This window comes from Phascolarctos cinereus, unplaced genomic scaffold, assembly GCF_003287225.1.
Source record: "Phascolarctos cinereus isolate Bilbo 61053 unplaced genomic scaffold, phaCin_HiC Scaffold_726;HRSCAF=1367, whole genome shotgun sequence".
NCBI lineage: Eukaryota > Metazoa > Chordata > Mammalia > Diprotodontia > Phascolarctidae > Phascolarctos > Phascolarctos cinereus.
Window position 1 is genome coordinate 207,671,481 of NW_027556098.1, and position 19,124 is coordinate 207,690,604.

General features: G+C 35.6%; 1 protein-coding gene across 1 annotated transcript in view; it reads left to right on the forward strand.

Annotated features, from left to right (window-relative positions):
• The window catches only part of CWC22 (CWC22 spliceosome associated protein), a 75,570-nt gene that overhangs the window by 18,567 nt on the left and 37,879 nt on the right, over window positions 1–19,124 (forward strand). Inside the window, exons 6-13 of the mRNA XM_021006403.2 lie at window positions 4,428–4,556; window positions 6,898–7,066; window positions 7,440–7,493; window positions 9,936–10,071; window positions 10,160–10,366; window positions 10,458–10,520; window positions 16,664–16,765; window positions 17,496–17,577. Coding sequence (XP_020862062.1) covers window positions 4,428–4,556; window positions 6,898–7,066; window positions 7,440–7,493; window positions 9,936–10,071; window positions 10,160–10,366; window positions 10,458–10,520; window positions 16,664–16,765; window positions 17,496–17,577 — 942 coding nt within the window. The remainder of the gene's footprint in view (window positions 1–4,427; window positions 4,557–6,897; window positions 7,067–7,439; window positions 7,494–9,935; window positions 10,072–10,159; window positions 10,367–10,457; window positions 10,521–16,663; window positions 16,766–17,495; window positions 17,578–19,124) is intronic.

The following is a 19,124-nucleotide window of genomic DNA, read 5'->3' on the forward strand; positions in this document are numbered from 1 at the left end:
TCACACACATAGCTCACTCACACTTTGAGATGGCTAGATGGACCAGAAGCAGAATTAGAATGGCTTTAGAGGTTATTCAGTCCAGGCTTCTGCTTAGCACAGGAGAATTCCCTTTGCAACAGACCTGATAGACTTAGACTCTGCTAGAGTGATGGGGAGAGAGCTGCTGCTACTTTACTGCTGTAAGATCTTTTGTTGGACAGCTTTGATTTTTAGGAAGTTCTTTTTTATTTCAAGCTGACTAATCAACGAAGGCAAGCAGACAAATGTACGTACCAAATAACAGCAGTAAAACAAAGCAACAAAGGAAAAGGAGAGCAAATAGTATGCTCGAATCTGCATTCAGACTCCATAGTTCTTTCTCTGGATGGGACAGCATTTTCATCACAAGTCATTTTTAGTTGTCTTGGGTCCTTGCATTGCTAAGAGGAGATTAGTCTGTCAAAGTTAGTCATAGCACATTGTAGCTGTAACTGTGTACAATGTTCTCCTGGTTCTGCTCACTTCATCCAGCATCAGTTCCTTTAAGTCTTTCCAGGTTTTTCCGAAGTCTGCCTGTTCATCATTTCTTATAGCACAACAGTATTCCATTGCATTCATATACCACAACTTGTAGAACAGTGACGATATTAACCAAAACCATTCTTTAACCCGTAGAATCAAAAGAATTTACAAACAAAGCCAAGCAAATAAGAGGCTTTTGTTTATTTTCATCAAGGCCTGTCCAAAATTCTGCCATCTGGGGTCAAGTTTTTCTTCCATCTTTTTTCCTTCCATATAGTTTCAGTCAGTGTGTTTACAATTCTGATTCTAGTGGTTTCACTCTGTATTACCTTAAACATATCTTTACATGTTTTCTTGTATGTTTCACGTTTATAATTTTTATGGTAACATAATATTCCATTTTATTAATATGCCATAATTTATTCAGCCATTCCCCAGTTTTTGGGAATATAGGGTATTTCCGATTTTTTTGCTATTAAAATAGAGCAGTTATGAATACATTTTTTTTATCCCAGTTGCTGTCCTCTGTATCTCTGCTCTTTTCCTTTACATCTACCAGACCTGCTATTTATTTATTTATTTTTTTGTATTTTTACTTACAGGAATCTCCTTTTTTGTCCCTATTATGTGACGTTTTCTTAGTTTGGACTTGGCATTCTAGCCTATGAACATTTAAATTAAGATTCTTTGATTTCTCATATTAGTTATTCCTTGGAGTCCTATGTGTTACCCATAGATTTTATAAACATTCAATTCAACAAAGTAGTTATAATGTGCCTCTAAGCAAGGATAAAGCCCTTCGTGGAAATGTTGGCCGAGAGCAAGCTTTTATTTTTCTTGTCCCCATCATCACCAGGTTTTATTGATTATTTAACATCTATTTAGCATTTATCAAGAGCCTATTGTGTGAAAAACACTACATTAATTGAAATGTGTCCAATTCATCTTTATCTCTTTTTCCTGCCACCAATTTACCACAGATCTTTGTCAGCTGAGGACCAGATTACTATCTCTTTGCTTCTAATCTCTACCCTTCTCTCCTACAGTCTGTCTATGCCCTATTATCAAAATATTGCTCCTGAAATAGACTGCTCTCATTAAGTAATTCCATTAAAACATGGATTTTCTCATGTTACTCCATTGTGAGATTCTTTAGACAAACCTGTAGAGGAACAGGAAATTAGCTACTCTTTTTCTTTATCAGTGCTGGTTCATAGATTAATTCTAGGTGCAGTCACAGTTTAAAAGAAACATTTGACAAACTGGAGTGTTCCTTGAGAGAGTTGCCAGAATGGTCAGGGGCCTGGAAACTGTTAATGTGAAAAATGGATGAAGAAATCGGGACTGGTTAGCCTGAAAAAGATAAGATTGGAGGGAGATAGGAGATTTTCCACATGTGAAGGGGAGCCATTTGGACTAAGAAAGAGACTTGTTCTCTTTCTGTTTGGCAGAATTAGAACAAAAAGATGAAAGTTACGGAGAGGTGGATTTGAGCTTAGTATGAGGAAGAACTGTTTTTTTGTTGTTGCTGTAGTTGGGTTTTTTGGGTTTTTTTTTTTTTGCTTAGGCAATCAGAGTTAAGTGACTTGCTCAGGGTCACACAGCTAGTAAGTGTCAAGTGTCTGAGGTCAGATTTGAACTCAGGTCCTCTTGACTTCAGGGCTGATGCTCTATCCACTGCGCCACCTAGCTGCCCCTAAGGAAGAACTTTTTGACAGGTATAAAATAGAAGGACAGGAATCCTAATAAAGTAATGAGCTTGACACTCCTGGAAGTAATTAAAGCATCCTAGATAACCAAAGGTCACCAAAGATAATTAGGAATAAGGAGCCTTGGAGGCTGTCTAGTCCAGTACCCATATTTTATAAATGAGGAAATGGGCACGGAGAAATGAAGTCACTTGGTAGAACAGATCAAACAGCTGGTAATTAGCAGAGATCCTGTATTTGTGCAGGAAGGACTTTTGCTTTTTGGATCATCTGGACAGGTGAACTTAACAGTGTTACAATGCAGTATCTAAATGTACACCAGTGTAGTGTTCATATCTTACTTATTATCTCCTATTTTCTACATCCGTTTATGGAATCATAAAACCAGAGTATTATGAAATTAGAACGTTGTTAAGGGCAATCAGTTCAAATGGAGTTCCCCAGAAGATGTAATTGGTCTTTCCTTGCCTTCATTTTTTCTAATTTCCAGGAGCTGTCAGTTTCCTTATCATTTTTATTAAGAATTTCAGCTACTCTAGCAATACTTTTCAGCAACTAAAAGCCTCTTTTAAAACAGAATAGAGACAGAAGGTTGGCACAGTGGATAGGCACTGAACTTGGAGTCAGGAAGAACTGCTTTCAAATTCTGCTTCAGATATTTAATTAGCTTAGGCAAGTCACTTGACTTTCAGCCTCATTTTTCTCTTCTATAAAATGGGGATAAACAGTAGCTCCGACCTCACAACCTCTTAGAGTTGTGAAGATTGAATGAGATAACATATAAAGTGCTCTGTATACCTCTAATCACTTTGTAAATACTAGTTATTTATTACTGTTATTGCTATTATCATATGTAGTTTATTTAATAATCAAACAGATGAAATTTAGGCTTCTTAATAAGCTTTTGATATTTCATTCTAGCAAATCAGGGAAGAGATTCAAATTATGCTCAGTGAAGATCTTATTGATACTTTTGTTAAACCATAGAACACATGGAAGGATGTGAAATCAGTCTTTGTATGTAGTCATAAGCTATTAGAATATAGCCCTCTCAATTTTACAGGGGACATTAAGTGATTTGCCTAACATCAAGTAGCAATTAATTTTTTTAAATAGATGAGATATTCATCCTTCTGGCCTAGTTAATATAATTCTCTCTAAAGGCAAAGAAGGAATTAAATAACATCTAGTCTTTTAGACATGAATATATGCAAATATCCCAGAATCACAGATTGTCCATTTTATAAGGCACTTACAGAGGCCGTCTGGTACAAGCCATACATGTACAAAATTGTCTGCTATACTATGCCTCACAAAAGGGGTCATCTAGCATTTGCTTGAAGATCTCTAGTAAGGGAGAACTTACTATCTTTTAAACCCTCCTGCTGGCCTCATTTTATTTCTGCTTTGTTTACATGATGTGCTTATGTTCCCTCAATGCGTCCTCATTGTAAATAAGATCTACAGCATAAGTTTCACTTTTAATTTTATCTTGTAATTAGCAAAATAGTTTTTTGTCATTATTGTTGAAAAAAAATCTAGTTTATCTACACAACAATGTTGGGTTGTTGAATGAAGAGATAAAATGCAAAAGAATATTTACACATTAAGCTCTAAGAAATACATTTTTTTGTTTGAGTCTTCTTGCACAAAATGACTAATATGGAAATGTTTTACATGATTGTGCATGCATAGCCTATATCAGATTGCTTACCATTGCAGGGAGAGGGGAGGGAGAAGGATAGAATTTGGAACTCAAAACTTTAAAAAATTTTTTTAAATTGTTTTTACATGTAATTGGGGAAAATAATAAAATATTTTTTAAAAAGAAGTGAATTCTTTATGAAAATTATAATGATACCTAAGAAGAGATTACCATCCTTCACCATTATTTTACCATACTATGAAAAGATTTGCATAGTATAGGAAGTATCAGTTTTGCCATAATAAGGCAGGTTTAATTATCAGTGTTGTACTTTAGAATATGTACAGATAAATAGAGGGTGTTTTTTCTTTTAATTTAGGAAGTTAGGCATTTACTTCTGTGGTTACAGTATAATGAATTGTGTACTTTGTATATTTATGGTAAAAATGAAAAATTTTTTAAAGAGTATTGTTGGATTAATTTTTATATTTCTACTTGGTATTATCCATGATTATATTTAGAAGGTAGTGTAACATCCTTAGATTTACCTATTTTTAAATTTCTTATAGCTTAGCGTACCAAAGGATGAGCTGGGAGGCCTTGAAAAAGTCAATCAATGGTCTTATCAATAAAGTGAACATTTCTAACATAGGGATCATCATTCAGGAACTCCTTCAAGAAAATATAGTTAGGGGAAGGTGAGTATCAAGTACTTCATATCTCAGTACTTTTTAAAAATAACCTAGCAACAGTGGCAAAAACAAACATTACTATTTTAAAATGTAGATATTAATCTTTGTAATTGTGTGCCATTTTCTCTCAGTGGTTTGTATCTATTCATTTCATGGTCATTTCTGATTAAACTACAAACTATCTCACTTAGATTTTAATGGGTTGTCATGAAGCATGTGAGCACATACACACTTAACTGTTCTCAGTAGAGCTTGTTACCCAGTTGTTATTGTTGATACCCAACATCTTAAACTGGTCAAAATAAAAAAAAGAATGGGCTGAGAATTTTGAAAGTGACAAACGTATTTTAAAAAGAGGGACATGATGTAACTTATGTTGTCCCAGACTGTGTTGTCACAAGGGTAAGAGAACAACAAAAGTAATACAACTTTATGTTTCTTTGGTGCATTACAGTTTTTAAAGTACTTCTATATACCCCATTCGCTTATTCATTCAACACACATTCATTAAGTACCTGTATGTGATATTAGGTACTGATGGTTTAAAAAAGAGAAAGGAAAAAGAAAGACCTTACCATTTACTTGGGAGAAGACAGAGACCAATACTCTGCTGGAAAGCTTAATTCTGTTGGGCATTCACACTGTAGTATAACAGTCTATTCCTCTCCTCCTTCATCTCCCTTTGTTAACATAGGGTATCATGCCTTTGCATAAGGGTGCTCTGCCCAAAGGAATGTAAATTTCCATCGCTGAAACCCATAGATATCTTGGGATTTATGGACTAGATTTCTTTCTTAAGGACCATGCCTTAAACCCAGTTCACTCTGGCTCTCATTGATTGGTCAACAATAGATCCCAGCCTAAATCCCACTTAATGGTCAATGTTTGGGCCCTGATTGGCTCAGAGTAAATATAAATAGTAATTGTTTATGTTTTGGCCAGAAACTCTAAAGGTCTTCACCTTCCAGATTGATTTTTTTTTCTTTGATTAGATAAAAGAGGCCATTCTTTGTCTCTTTTCTTACCTAGCCTTAATCATTGAATGGGTGTTGCTTCAGTCAAACTGAGACCTGGGAAAGACCCTAGCTTAAAAAGACTAAGGTCTCCCACTGCATGGGGCCATCGCCAGTCATCCTCTTTTATGTCTTGCCACTGAACCCAGATGGCTCTGGAGGAAAAAGTGAGGCTGATGATTTTGCACAGCCCTCCTTCCCTGAAATCCAGTTCATTTGCAAGTCATGGCATCACCTTCCTGATGCCATGGTCATCTTTGATGACAAAGGACAAACAACAACAACAATAACTTATACTGTTAGCTTTCTTCTTAGTTTAGTTAGCCAGGACTGGTGAATTTTTTGATAGGGGAGCAGGGAGGTAAGGGTAAAGAGTAGATATAAATTGGGGTTAGGCAGACCTCTTCACAGTGCTGAAATTGGAGGCTTTGACAGCTATATGTAACAATTAGGGTATTGATTTACAAGAGAGTTGGTAAATGAAAATAAGAACGGCCATGATATGGGAGAGGGATTTTTTTTAAATGGTGGAAAGTTCTTCCCAAAATAATTTTTATTCATCTTCAGTCCCTCCCTTAAGGTGATAGTAAGCTATATTTTATAGGAAATCTTTTCTTAGTCTGCCATTAGCATTCATGCCATAGATAATGTTATATGTTAGTGCTGTAGCTAATGTCTGTTGTGAAGAGCAGCTAGCTGGCACAATGGATAGAGTGCTGGGCCTGGAGTCTAAAAGAGTCATTCTCCTGAGTTCAAATCTGGCATTAGATGCGTACTAGCTGGGCAAGTCATTTAACCTTTGCCTCAGTTTCCTCATCTGTAAAATGAGCTGGAGAAAGAAATAGCAGTATCTTTGCCAAGAAAATTCTAAATGGGGTCATGAAAAGTCAAACACGACTGAAACAACTGAACAGCAACAATTTAAAAACCAATATTTTTGAAGCTGATTTGTTTGAGTCTTTTTCTGATGTTTTGCTTAGATATTCTTTTCTTCATAAACTTTGAATTTCTGAATTCTTTCAGAATGCCAGAGGTCATGAATTAGAAGAAATAGGAGCTGAAAGAGACAAATTTTGTCAACAACCTACTCCTAGGGTTGGAGGGGTAGGATTAATTTAGGGTTGTGAAGACCCCCTAGCATGTGTTTATTGAAAGTGCTGAAAAATTTGGTCTTTATTTGGTTCTCACAGCTACTTACACTAGAAAATACTGTTACTGCATTAAAATTGCTAATAAAGGTATTTTTTTTCTTTGGAAAGGAGTGTAGTGGGTTTTTATAAATTTTTTATTTGAAAAAAGTTTTGATGTATTTTTCTTTTTTTAAAAAATCACAGGGGATTGCTGTCTCGATCTGTTCTGCAAGCACAAAGTGCATCTCCAATCTTTACCCATGTTTATGCAGCCCTTGTGGCAATTATTAACTCAAAATTCCCAAACATTGGAGAACTGATCCTCAAGAGGTTAATTCTCAATTTTAGAAAAGGCTATCGAAGAAATGATAAGGTATGTAATAGATTTTGCATTTTAAATGCTGTAATAATTCAGAGTGCTATACATCTATACTATAGATACTATTTAACAGTACAGAGAAGGGTTAAAAATACTTAAATTCTTATAATTATGTAGAATTTTTGCAATGGTGAATCACAGTGAATTAACACCCCTAATACTCCCGCTAACTGTATATGCAAATGTTGTTGATGCTGTGATACTTTAAGGAAATTTTATGTACTTATTTTCCTACTTGAAAAAATAAGTTCATACCATTTACATTTTAGATAAATTATTAAAATACTTAAGATTCTGCAACTAAATGAAGATTTTTAAGACTCAGGAAGTCAAGTTTACTATTTAACTCTGTTGCTTTGTTTTGCAGCAACTTTGTCTTACTGCTTCAAAATTTGTTGCACATCTTATTAACCAGAATGTGGTAAGTACTTGTCTTGAAATTTTGACCTATTCCATAGAATAGGGAATCTAGCTCTATAACATATCCTTTGGTAGTTTCTTTTTCCTTGTGATATGCAACACGATTTATTTTTTCTTTAGTGTTTTAGTTGGTAATTATAATGAACATCTCTAATATTTTTTCATAAAGAACTAGAAAATATCTAGTTTTTTTACATTTGCATATTATATTACTATCAAACTGCACTTGGATACTCTTTACAAATTGCTACACTTTCAAATAGTGTAACTTCATTTATTTTTTAATCTTGAGATTAAAATTGGAAACTGTTTTCCCCACTCATTTGTTCATTAAACCCTAATTATGTGACCATAGTAGGCAATGTCATTTCCTATATCTGTATCTTTGCCTTCAGGTTATTCAGTTTAAACAAATAGAAAAAATAATTGTCATCTGTATTATTGGTAAATATGTTTTCATTTCAGTATGCTACTTTTTAATTTATTTGGCTCAAACATTTCCTTATTCTATAGTGTGTTTTTTTTTCCTCTAAAATAATTAAGTTTACAATCTTGGCAAGTAGCAAAATTGGTATTGACCTTACTTAAAAGCTTACTTTTCACATCTGTTGTAGTTTATAGGTTGAGAGAAATAATAAATGAAAATGAATTTTGTTTAAGGTTACTAAGTGCCTGGGTTTCAGTCTCACTCTGTAATTTCTTTTAAGTACAGAGATTCACTCTTACTCATAAAAAAAAATTTGAGGTCCACCTCCCTAGCCACCGTGGCAGTACAGACAAACCTATTCTTTAAGACCGGAGACAATTGATTTTACATATGCTGAGACACTGCAAAATTGCACAAAATTTGCAAGCACTATAGTGAACAGTATAAAGCTAATCAAAAATATTTTCAGGACTTTTGCCAAAAAGTTAAGTTGGTGTATTTTATTTCTCTTCCTTCGTTGTGGAGTGGAAGCATTATTTTTCTGTCATAGACATGAGATTATTATTTTATTTTTATTTCATTTTTGATGTTACTCATTATGAAATTTTAACATTTTTTCCTTGTAATATATGAGCAATTTTTAGAAAGGATTGTCTAAGTTCTTTGGTTCCATTATAAGAAACGTTGTTTTTATGATAAATTTTCATAATAAAATTATTCTCTTCCAAATTTGCTTATAAATTATTTGTGGCATTACTTATCAAAATGAAACTTTAAACATAGCTCTTGATTTTTTTTACATTGATAATTTGATTCATTTTATAGAGTTATATAGTATTTTTCCTTTTACCAAAAACTTATGAGTTTTTTGATACATTAGAATTCATATAATGAGACATTAAAAGGTTGAATTATTAGATTCATATAATGCTTTAATCAGAGAAAATTATATAAAATAATATATTCCTAATCCAGAATTATTAAACATACTCTCAACTTGAATATTGAATTTTATATTGTACATTGAAGATGGTAAAATATGCATTTATCTAAATATCAAGAGAATATTCTTAAGATTGGTCAGCCGTTCAACCATTTATTAAGCACTTATTATTTCAGAGGCAACTAGGTGGATAGAATACTGGGTCTGAGTCAGGAAGACCTGAGTTCAAATTTGGCCTCAGACACTTACTAGCATGTGACTCTGGGCAAGTCACCTAACTTCTGTTGCCTTAATCCACTGGAGGAGGAAATGGTAAACTACTCCTAGTATCTTTGCCAAAAAAACCCCTTGGACAGTATCAGCCTGCTGTCGTCCACAAGTCAAAAAGAGTCAGACGGGTGAATGACTGAACAGCAGCTACAAAGCGCCAGGCACTGTGCTGAGAGCTGGGAATATAAAAATATAAGTAGAGGGAAAAACTGGCCTCTGCCCTCTAAGAGCTTGTGTTCAAATGGGAACGTCAGCACAAAGAAGCTGCAAAGGGATGGAGGGAAGATTGCCCCTCCCTCCCTTGTGTAGAAAGTCTGGAGTGCATCCTGGATCAGAATTCTTCTAGGATGGCTTGAGGCACTCTTCTAACTAGATGTCCTGGAAGAAGCCATCCAGTTATAGGGAGAGGCCTCAGGAACAGAGGCTGTATCCACTGAGGAATTCCAAGGTTGGAATAAGACTCCAAGATAAAGGGTTGGGCCTGGTAGAAGGAGCCTGGTGTACAGCAAGTGTGGACAAATCATAGTCAACCAATCCCTCTATTCAGTCTGAGTTAACATTTGAGCAATTTGGGGGGATTTGTTAACAGATCTTAGATGTACAAAAACAGAAGAAATAAATTTACTGTCTAATTGAGATATTGGTGTCAGCTAATCTGTAGCTAGTAACAGAACTTACTGGCTTATAGCCCAGCATTGCCATCACAAGAAATTTTCATTGATATTACATAACTCAAAGTATTATTTTATTAATAATTATCCAGAAGCATGTTCTTTTAATAGTATTACATCCCACTCTTATAGGCACATGAAGTTTTATGTTTAGAGATGCTCACCTTACTTCTTGAAAGACCAACAGATGATAGTGTTGAAGTAGCAATTGGATTTCTTAAAGAGTGTGGCCTAAAATTAACAGAAGTGTCACCTAGGGGAATTAATGGTAAGTATATCCTTTACTATAGAGTTGAGGTTTTGGTTGAATATTGTGTATCTTTTATTCAGATTAAGTTTTTTCTTTTGTATTATAGCTATATTTGAACGCCTTCGCAACATTCTCCATGAATCTGAAATTGACAAACGAGTTCAATATATGATTGAAGTGATGTTTGCGGTACGTAAGGATGGATTCAAGGATCACCCTGTTATTCTGGAAGGACTTGATCTAGTAGAGGAAGAAGACCAGTTCACTCATATGCTTCCATTGGAAGATGACTATAATCCAGAGGATGTACTTAGTAAGAAAACGTGCCAAACTGTTCGGGGTTCAGTATAAATATCATGAGTGTTTTCATGATTTTAAAATATACCGTTTTTCTTTTTTAAAAGATGTCTTCAAGCTGGATCCTAATTTTATGGAAAATGAAGAGAAATACAAAACTATTAAGAAAGGTAAGTGGAATTTTCTTTAAATTGATTCTCAAGTTTAAAAAAAACCTACACAACTGTAATTTTATATTTTTGTGGAGTGTTTTTGTGATTATCTTATATTTAATTTGTAAGAATTGTGCCTATTGTTTAAAAGCTCAAGAATTTAAAAAAATAGAACAGCTGGGGCATATTAATTCCTAATTGAATTGAATATTCTATATTCAATCAACCAGCATCAATATGCATTTAATAAGCACCTACTGCGTATCAGGAATCACAGTAAGCACCGCAAATATAATGACAAATGAAATAGCCCCTGTGCTCAAGAAGCTTCCATTGTGGAAAAAACAGTATGTCCATAAATAAGTGTATGGAGAATATAGATATGTAGATATAGATATGTGCAAAGTAATATGGGGAGAGAGGACACTAAGATCCAGGGGATTGTGACCTCAGAAAAATCATTATGCAGAAAGTGATACTTGAATTAAATCTTGAAGAAAATAAGGGATTCTAAGAGGCAGAGGTGAGGAGGAAGTATGTTGGAAACACAAAGATGCCAATGTAAAGGCACAAAGTTGAAAGTTGATATGTCGTCTGTTAAGAATAGCAAGAAGGCCAGTTTGGCAGGACCATAAAGCCTGGGGAAGGGAATAATGTAAAATAAGATTGGGGCCAGGCTATAAATGCCAGATAGAGAAGTTTATATATTATAATAGGAAGCTGCCAGATTTTACTGAGCTGGAAAGTCGCATAGTGAGACCTGTGCTTTAGGAAAATTGCTGCAGCTCTATGAATGATTGATTGGGGTGGGGAGGGAGCTCAACATAGGAAGACAAATTAGCAGGTTATTGTAGTGAGAAATGATGAGAGCCTACACTGGGGGTGGCCATTGGATAGGCAAAATTGGCCAGCTGCAAGAGTGCTGGAAGAACAAATGGCAATTGACTTCATTTGTAGGTTGAGTAAGAATGAGGAAAGAATAACACTGAGATTACAAACCTAAGTGACTAGAAGGATATTGGTGTCCTTGACAGGGAGAAAAAGAGAGAGAGAGATTTCAGAAGGATGGCTTTGAGGGAGAATAATAGACTCCATTTTGAACTTGTTGAGTTGGAGATGTTTATGGGAGCTCAGATTTGAAATGTCCAGGAATTAGTTGTTGATGCAAGGGTATAGCTCAGAAGAAAAAACAACAGATAATTCTTAAACCCATAGGAGCTGCTGAGGTTACTGAGTGAGAAAATTTAGAGAGAGATGAGAAGAGAACTCAAGACAGCTTTAGGGTGTGCCCAGAATTAGGAGAGTGATATGGATGATGAACCAGCAAGGAGACTGAGAATTTAACATGGCAATCTTCTGAGCCAGTATTTGGCCTTACAGGAGGCAGTGTGGTACAGTGAACAGAGTGCTGGATTTTGAGCCTAAGTTCAAATTCCATTTCTTTTTTTTTTTGTCTAGGCAGTGAGGTTAAGTGACTTGCCCAGAGTAAGTGTTATGTGTCTGAGGCCACATTTGAACTCAGGCCCTCCTGAATACAGGGCCAGTGCTCTATCTACTGTGCCACCTAGCTGCTCCTCAAATTCCATTTCTGACATTTACAAATCACTTGTGTAACCTCAGACAGACTTTTCCTCTTCAGGCCTAAGTTTCCTCATCTGCACATTGAGGAGCTTGGACTTCTGAGGTCCCTTCCAACTCTAACTCTGTGATCCTGTCATCTATAAAGTCACATTGTTTTTCATGTGTTTACTTTAAAAAAATAGTGGGTTTTATACCTCTATTGTTTTTATCAGCCACGTAGCCCAAATGCAAATGATGATGACATCCATATCTTTTACCTTTGCGTCATCTCTGCATTTCCGTCTCTTCGTTGAACATTTTTTCTCAGATAGCCTATAAGTATATCTAATTAAACATGGTTAAAGTTGAACTCATCAACTATGACCTCAAATCAGCTTCCCTTCCCAAGTTCCCCATTCTTGTTGTAATACAGGATTTAGAGTGATAAAATACCTTTGAGATTGTTTCATTTGCTCCTCCTCCCCCACCGTCTTTACTTCTTTTGAGGCTAAGAGAGGTTGTAATACGTCCAAGGTAGCTCAGATGTCTTAGGCCAAAAAAACTTAGAATTATCTTTGACTGTTACCTCTCCTTAATCACCTAAATCTAGTCTGTTCTCCCAGTCCTGTCAACTCTTCCCCCAAAAATGTCTTTAGAAATCATTCTCATCGTTTCATACCATGATTACTCAGCAGTTACCTGGCTGATTTCCCTAACTTTAGGCATCCTGAATTCAGTTGCCAGACTAATTTTCCAAAAAAAACCACTTTGATATCCTTCCTACTGGATGTCTTACTTCTTTCTCTCTCTTCCTCATCCCTTCTACTCTAGAGTGTCCTACCATCTGTTTATTTCATTTATGTGTCTGCAAACATTTGCTCATGCTATCTTCCCCTGACCCTCTAAAAATGCCTTTTATAGCACTAAAAGTCTGTATTGCGCAATTAAGCCATTATATATTCATATCTTGAATTATTCCCAATTGTCTTATATCTCAATATTGCCTCTATACTTAGAGTGAAAGCTACTTGAAGTGTCTTTTTGTTTAACTTTTATAGCATCAAGTATAATGAATTGTAGATGCATAATAAATGTCTACTGATTAATAGAAAACCCAAACTATTTGTTTCTTTTATCCAAATTGGTTATTTTGATTTGGGGAATCAAAATTAAAGAATATTTTAATTGTATTTACAAGTTCATTCCCTTAGTTTATTAACACAGCTGGAAATTTTAGCAAAGTTAGCTCTTTTTCCTATTGTAAAGTTAGCATTTGTTCCTGGAGAAATTAGAAGGCCTATCTTTATTCCTTTTTTCCCCCCTGATTCTCCCATCTTCAAGCATCTTGGCGATTTGCCAATAGCTAGAAATGGAATCTCTCGTTTTAAAAAAATTATCCAGTTAATTAAAATGAAATCTAATCAACTTTTGCAGTTAAGCAAAATTCACTATAGGTCAAGAGAAACTGATGGAAACACTCACTGGAATGTCCTTGACTTTCATTCTTTCAAAAATATTTTTCATTGCTGGGGGCTGTTACCAAAAAGAACAGTATTTAAGGATGGACACAGCGTTAGTAACATGGGGCTACCTAATGAGCTGTATTTACTTTACTTTGTATTTGCAACATTTGGGGAACAAGATATTCTCTCCACTTTCTTAACTATCTACAGACTGGCTTCTGATCTCATCACTCAATCAAAATTATTCTCTCCAAAGTTACTAATCATTTTTTACTTGCTGAATCTAGTGGCCTTTCCTCAGTTCTCATCCTTCTTGGCCTCTCTGCAGCCTTTGACACTCTTTTTTTTGGGAGGGGGGGTTGTTTTTGTTTTTGTTTTTTGCTAGGGAGTGGGGTTAAGTGACTTGCCCAGGGTGACACAGCTAGTAAGTGTTATGTGTCTGAGGCTGGATTTGAACTCAGGTCCTCCTGAATCCAGGGCCAGTGCTGTATCCACTGCACCACCTAGCTGCCCCCCTTTGACACTCTTGCATCACTCTCTTCTCCTAGACACTTTGTTCTCTTCAGGTTTTCATGACACTAGTCTCTCTTGGTTCTCTTCTACCTTTCTTATCACTCCTTTACTAAATCTTTATCCAGGTCATTCCTGCTAATCATGAGTATCCCACAGAGCTCTGTGCTGGACCCTGTTCTTTTCTTCCCCTGTACTGTTTCATTGTTCATCCCATCAGCTCCCATGGATTCAGTTATCATCTCTATGCTGATGATTCTCAAATCTCCTTAACCAGCCCTAACCTCGTTGACCTCTAGTCTCACATCTCCGATTGCCTCATGGATATCTTGAGCTGGATATAGCATGGACATCTTAAACTCAACATGTCCAAAACAGAATTTATTAACTTTCCCCCTAAACCTGTTCCCAATTTCCCTAATACTCCCAGGCTCCCAACATAGGTAGGTGTCAAGGAATCCTCATCTCCTCACTTTCTCTTGCTCCCCATATCCAGTCTGTTGCCTATGTCTATTTTAACTTCATAGCATCTCTCATATATTCCCCCTTCTCTTCCCTAACACTGCTACCACCCTGGTGCAGGCCTTATCACCTCACTCTTAGGCCATTTTGGTTATCTGCTGGTTGCTTGGCCTGGTTATCTGCTGGTTGCTTTGCCTGGCTCAAGTCACTCTTCACTCCAGTCCATCTTTCACTCAGCTGTCAAAGTGATCTTCCTAAAGTGCCTGGCCATGTTGTTCCTTTTCCCCCATCTCCCCCAAGTTCATTGGCTCCCGGAGTAAATATAAGATCTTCTTTGACATTCAAAGCCCTTAATAACCTATCCCCCACTCCACCTTCCCAGTCTTTGTACACTTCACAACCCCCACTGCCACCACCCCTCCCACCCTCTCCCCACACACCCCTCATCTCCCCACCTCCCCAACTCTGACGTTGACTTCCTTGCTGTTCCTGGAACAAAACACCATGACACTCCTTTGCCTGACTCTGGTCATTTCCAGCCACTGTCCCCTGTGACTGGAATGTTCTCTTTCTTCTTCTCCACCTTCTAGCTTCCGTGGCTTCCTTCAAATTTCAGCTAAAATCCCACCTTCTGCTTGAAGCCGTTCCGAATCCCTTTCATTTTGTGCCTTCTCCCTATTGATTATTTTCTATTTACCCTCTCTATAGCTTGTTTGCAGTTATTTTGATATTATCTCCCCTCTTACATTATTAGCTCCTTGAGAACGAGGACTGCCTTAGCTTTCTTTGTATCCCCAGTACTTAGCACAGTGCCTGGTACATAGTGGGCACTCACTTATTGTTTATTGACTGACTGACTTTCTTGGATGCTTATTATTTTTTTATTAAAAAAGTATATCAAAGCTATCATGACATTTTGAACTTTCAATATTATAAGTTTTCTACCTCCTTAAGAGAACTGGCAAATTTTGTTGCTAGTACACCATTGAAATGGTATCATTCTCTTCTCCTGTTAGTTAGTACTTCTGCCAAGGAGATTTATTTAGAAGCTTCCAGGTATACATTTGGATTTATAACTACCTACTATAAGGGGTTTTAGAATCTGTATAAAAGCAAGCGTTAATTGAATATGATCCTTTTGCATTGTTTCAGCTTCAAAGCTCTGGTTGCCTCATCATGGAATGAAGGTGACTCTAGGTTCCTGAAGACTTTGCCAACTAAATATAAGATGAAAAGATTAGAAAGTCTTTAAGTATAGGTTCAGCTCCAAACTGTGTGCCTTTTGTCCAAATACCAGTCTTGATAAGTTCAGAGACCCTCACCACTAGAAGGTTGTTATTTGAGAAAAGCCTAGGTAAACCTGAGGGCCAGTTGATGTGGGGACACAGTAGCTTCTAAATCACATTGACTAAGATGTAGTAGAGTTAAACTCGTGCTACTGAAATTACACATTTTTAAAAAAAAAACATAAAATCACTGACCTTGTGGACAATATCATGAAACAAATGACTTTAGAAGCACAGAAGTTCCATAGGTTTCAAGCTAGTACAAATCCTACTGTAAGAGTAATAGAACAAATGGTACTTTTTCAAAACAAACTTTGTTTGTTTTACATTTGACCACTCTTTAGATGGTCTGTGTTATTGATTTTGATTGTTCACCATTAAAAATGTTCGTGTGTAGCATGAAATGAATAATAAAGGAATAATGAGATTTTTTTTTGCTCTTTTCACATTCCATAAAATGATTTTGAGAACCCTGAAATTCTTAGCAGTCTTATTCATCTTCTGTACCCTTCCCTGGCCTTTCATAGTTGCCAACTCTCCTTCTTATGTTGAAATAAATATGACTTTGTCTCTCAAAATATGCCAGTTTCCAGCCCAAAATCTTTCACATTGTGTTTTGAAAAGCTACCAGCTAATTCTTTTTTCCTGCTTGTCCAGCCTTTGTGTTATGACCACCTAGTTTTTTTTGGCAGAAGGATAATAATGTTTTTTTTTCCTAGGAGAGCACTCCAAGTTGGCTCATGTGTATTTAAGGGGTTGGTGCTGTCCTGTTTCCCTGAAGTGCAGAGTGAACCAGACATACTATTTTCAAAATGTGATACAGGTGACATGTGACCTTTAATTTTTGCTTTGATTTTATTACCTACTTTGTTTTTTCTAGAAATTCTTGATGAAGGTGACAGTGATTCAAACACAGATCAAGATGCCAGAAGTAGTGAAGAAGATGAGGAGGAGGAAGAAGAGGGGGATGAAGATGAAGAAGGTAAACATTTTTTCCAAATTATTTCAATGATATTTAAGAAAAATGTAATGGTACTTATGTAATTAACTCTAACAGTAAGCCTGTTAATTTTTTTAAAAGGCAGACTGATATTTATGCTTTTACCTGCTGTGCTTCATTTTAGAACTTAAAAATAAATATGACCAAAGTTTTCATGAATTAGAGGGACTACAAATATGGCTAACATTTGCATTTACATTGTACTTCAGATTTTATATTGATCTGTTGTGGTGAGCTGTTTATTCTCAGAAAGTTAATAGTTCACCCATAAATGAATAAAGTCTTCTAAAGCGCCTAGGTGCTATTTATTGAAATATTATTTTATCAGACAGCAACATGAAGAAGCCTTTTCTATAAATGGGCAGTTTAGGAGCAGGGAGTTTTCTTAGTTTGATTCAGAAACTTTTTGAAGCAATGTTGCCTACTAAAAAAATCACCTTTAGGTTGATACTAGGGACTTATTTTTTAAAGGGTTTTAGGAATTAAGTTAATTCTCCTCCTAGAATCTGCCACAGAATGTGCTAGATTGTAGCATAATAGCTCAGTAAGGTTACTGACTGCAGATTCTAGGACTGTCCACCTACCTTGCAACTGAGAAAATAACTTGCAAAAATCTGATTTTATGTTTTTTAAAGTATAATTATACAAAGGTTTATTTGCATTTGTTTCACACTTATTTTGCTGTTTTCTAAATTTTGCTGTTTTCTTCCAGGACAAAAAGTGACTATCCATGACAAAACAGAAATCAATCTGGTGTCATTTCGTCGTACAATTTATCTTGCTATTCAGTCAAGGTAAGCTCCTACCTGTGTATATTGAAAGCACCTTTGTAGCCTTGGTTTCCTTAATAGTCTTTGTTTCATAATAAAATGCTGTTAACCATCTTATTCTCTTTGCAGTTAAATATAACCATGAACAAAATCTTGAGAACTGCTACTTACTTCATCTACAATCTAATGATATGGTGAAAATTTAATGATTTATTTTTACTTGCTTGGATTCCAAGTTCTGATTCTGAGCAAAAGAGTCGTTCTCTGCTAACTTTTTCACACTGTGTGTTGCAGTGCAGATGGGAAGATATCTGTTGAATATGAATATACTAGAAAGACGTTCTCAGGCAAATTTTAAAGACCCTCCAAAGTGAGGTTAAGTAAAGGCAATAACTACATTTTGAAAACACAGTGATTCCTTTTAAACTAGAAGTCACTGAGTTTAATTATGAAGAGAAATACGTGAAAATGTTAAATAATTAATACATCTGTTGTTTTGAATGTGAAGAAACCTATTGAGATGGTGGATATGTTGTTTACATTTTATACTGGAGGCAAAATGTTTTCACAGATTTGTTTTGTTACTAGGTTTTGTATATTTCCACTTGGTATGATGTAATAGCTATGATTCATAAGTGGGAGTCATCTTGTTTTCAGTCTGTCTGAAAATTTTCTTGGCTTTAGATTCATCTTCAAATGAAAGAATGTTAAAGAGCAAAATACTGGTTGGGAATTTTTTGGTTTGGACTTGGCTATTTATTCTCCTCTTAAGATAAAAAATACCTATTAAATACTTTATTCTTTTCAAACTAAGTTATTGTAGAAAATTGGACTTCTTTAATGAAGAAGTGACATTCTAAGATAATAGATTGACATTCTGTTTTGGCCTTTCTGTTAATCAAATATCAGTTTCTACTAATATCTTATAAATTAGTCCCTGTTACTATTATGGAAGTGCCTTCCTTTCTTTTTTTTCATTGAGAATATTTACATTTTCTTAATAACCTGAATAAAATAAATTATTTTTTTCAGTACTTCAAAGATACAAAATTCAGTTTATTTCTGCCACCCTTGCAGATCATAATCACTCCCACACCTTAATAAACGGTCTTCATAATTTCTGTGCACACCCTCATCCTGCCAAAAATCTGTCACTTGGTTGACTAACCTTCTGTGATAAGCCTTCCAAATTTTACTGTATTACTCCTTGAATGATAAACATTGTCCGTTGCTGGACCTATACTTCCCTTTCCTTGGGTGGAACATTCCAGAGATAGCAATTTGTTGTTATAATTTTCTTCCAGAACTTGGAAAACCTCTTCTTTATGACATGAAATTAGAATGTTTTAGTGAAAATGAAATATAATGAATAAACAGTATTATAGTAGGGCTAATGTAATATTATGTAATAACTAATATAAGTATAATTTCCCCTTTTCTGTCTCCCTCCCCAATATCAAGTCATCAGGTTGCAAAAACTTCACCTGTGAGGGCTGCCATTTTGGCCGTCTCTACTCTAGATCACAGACCTTGAGCCTGTGCCAATTGGGGCCCAAACAACTCTACATTTG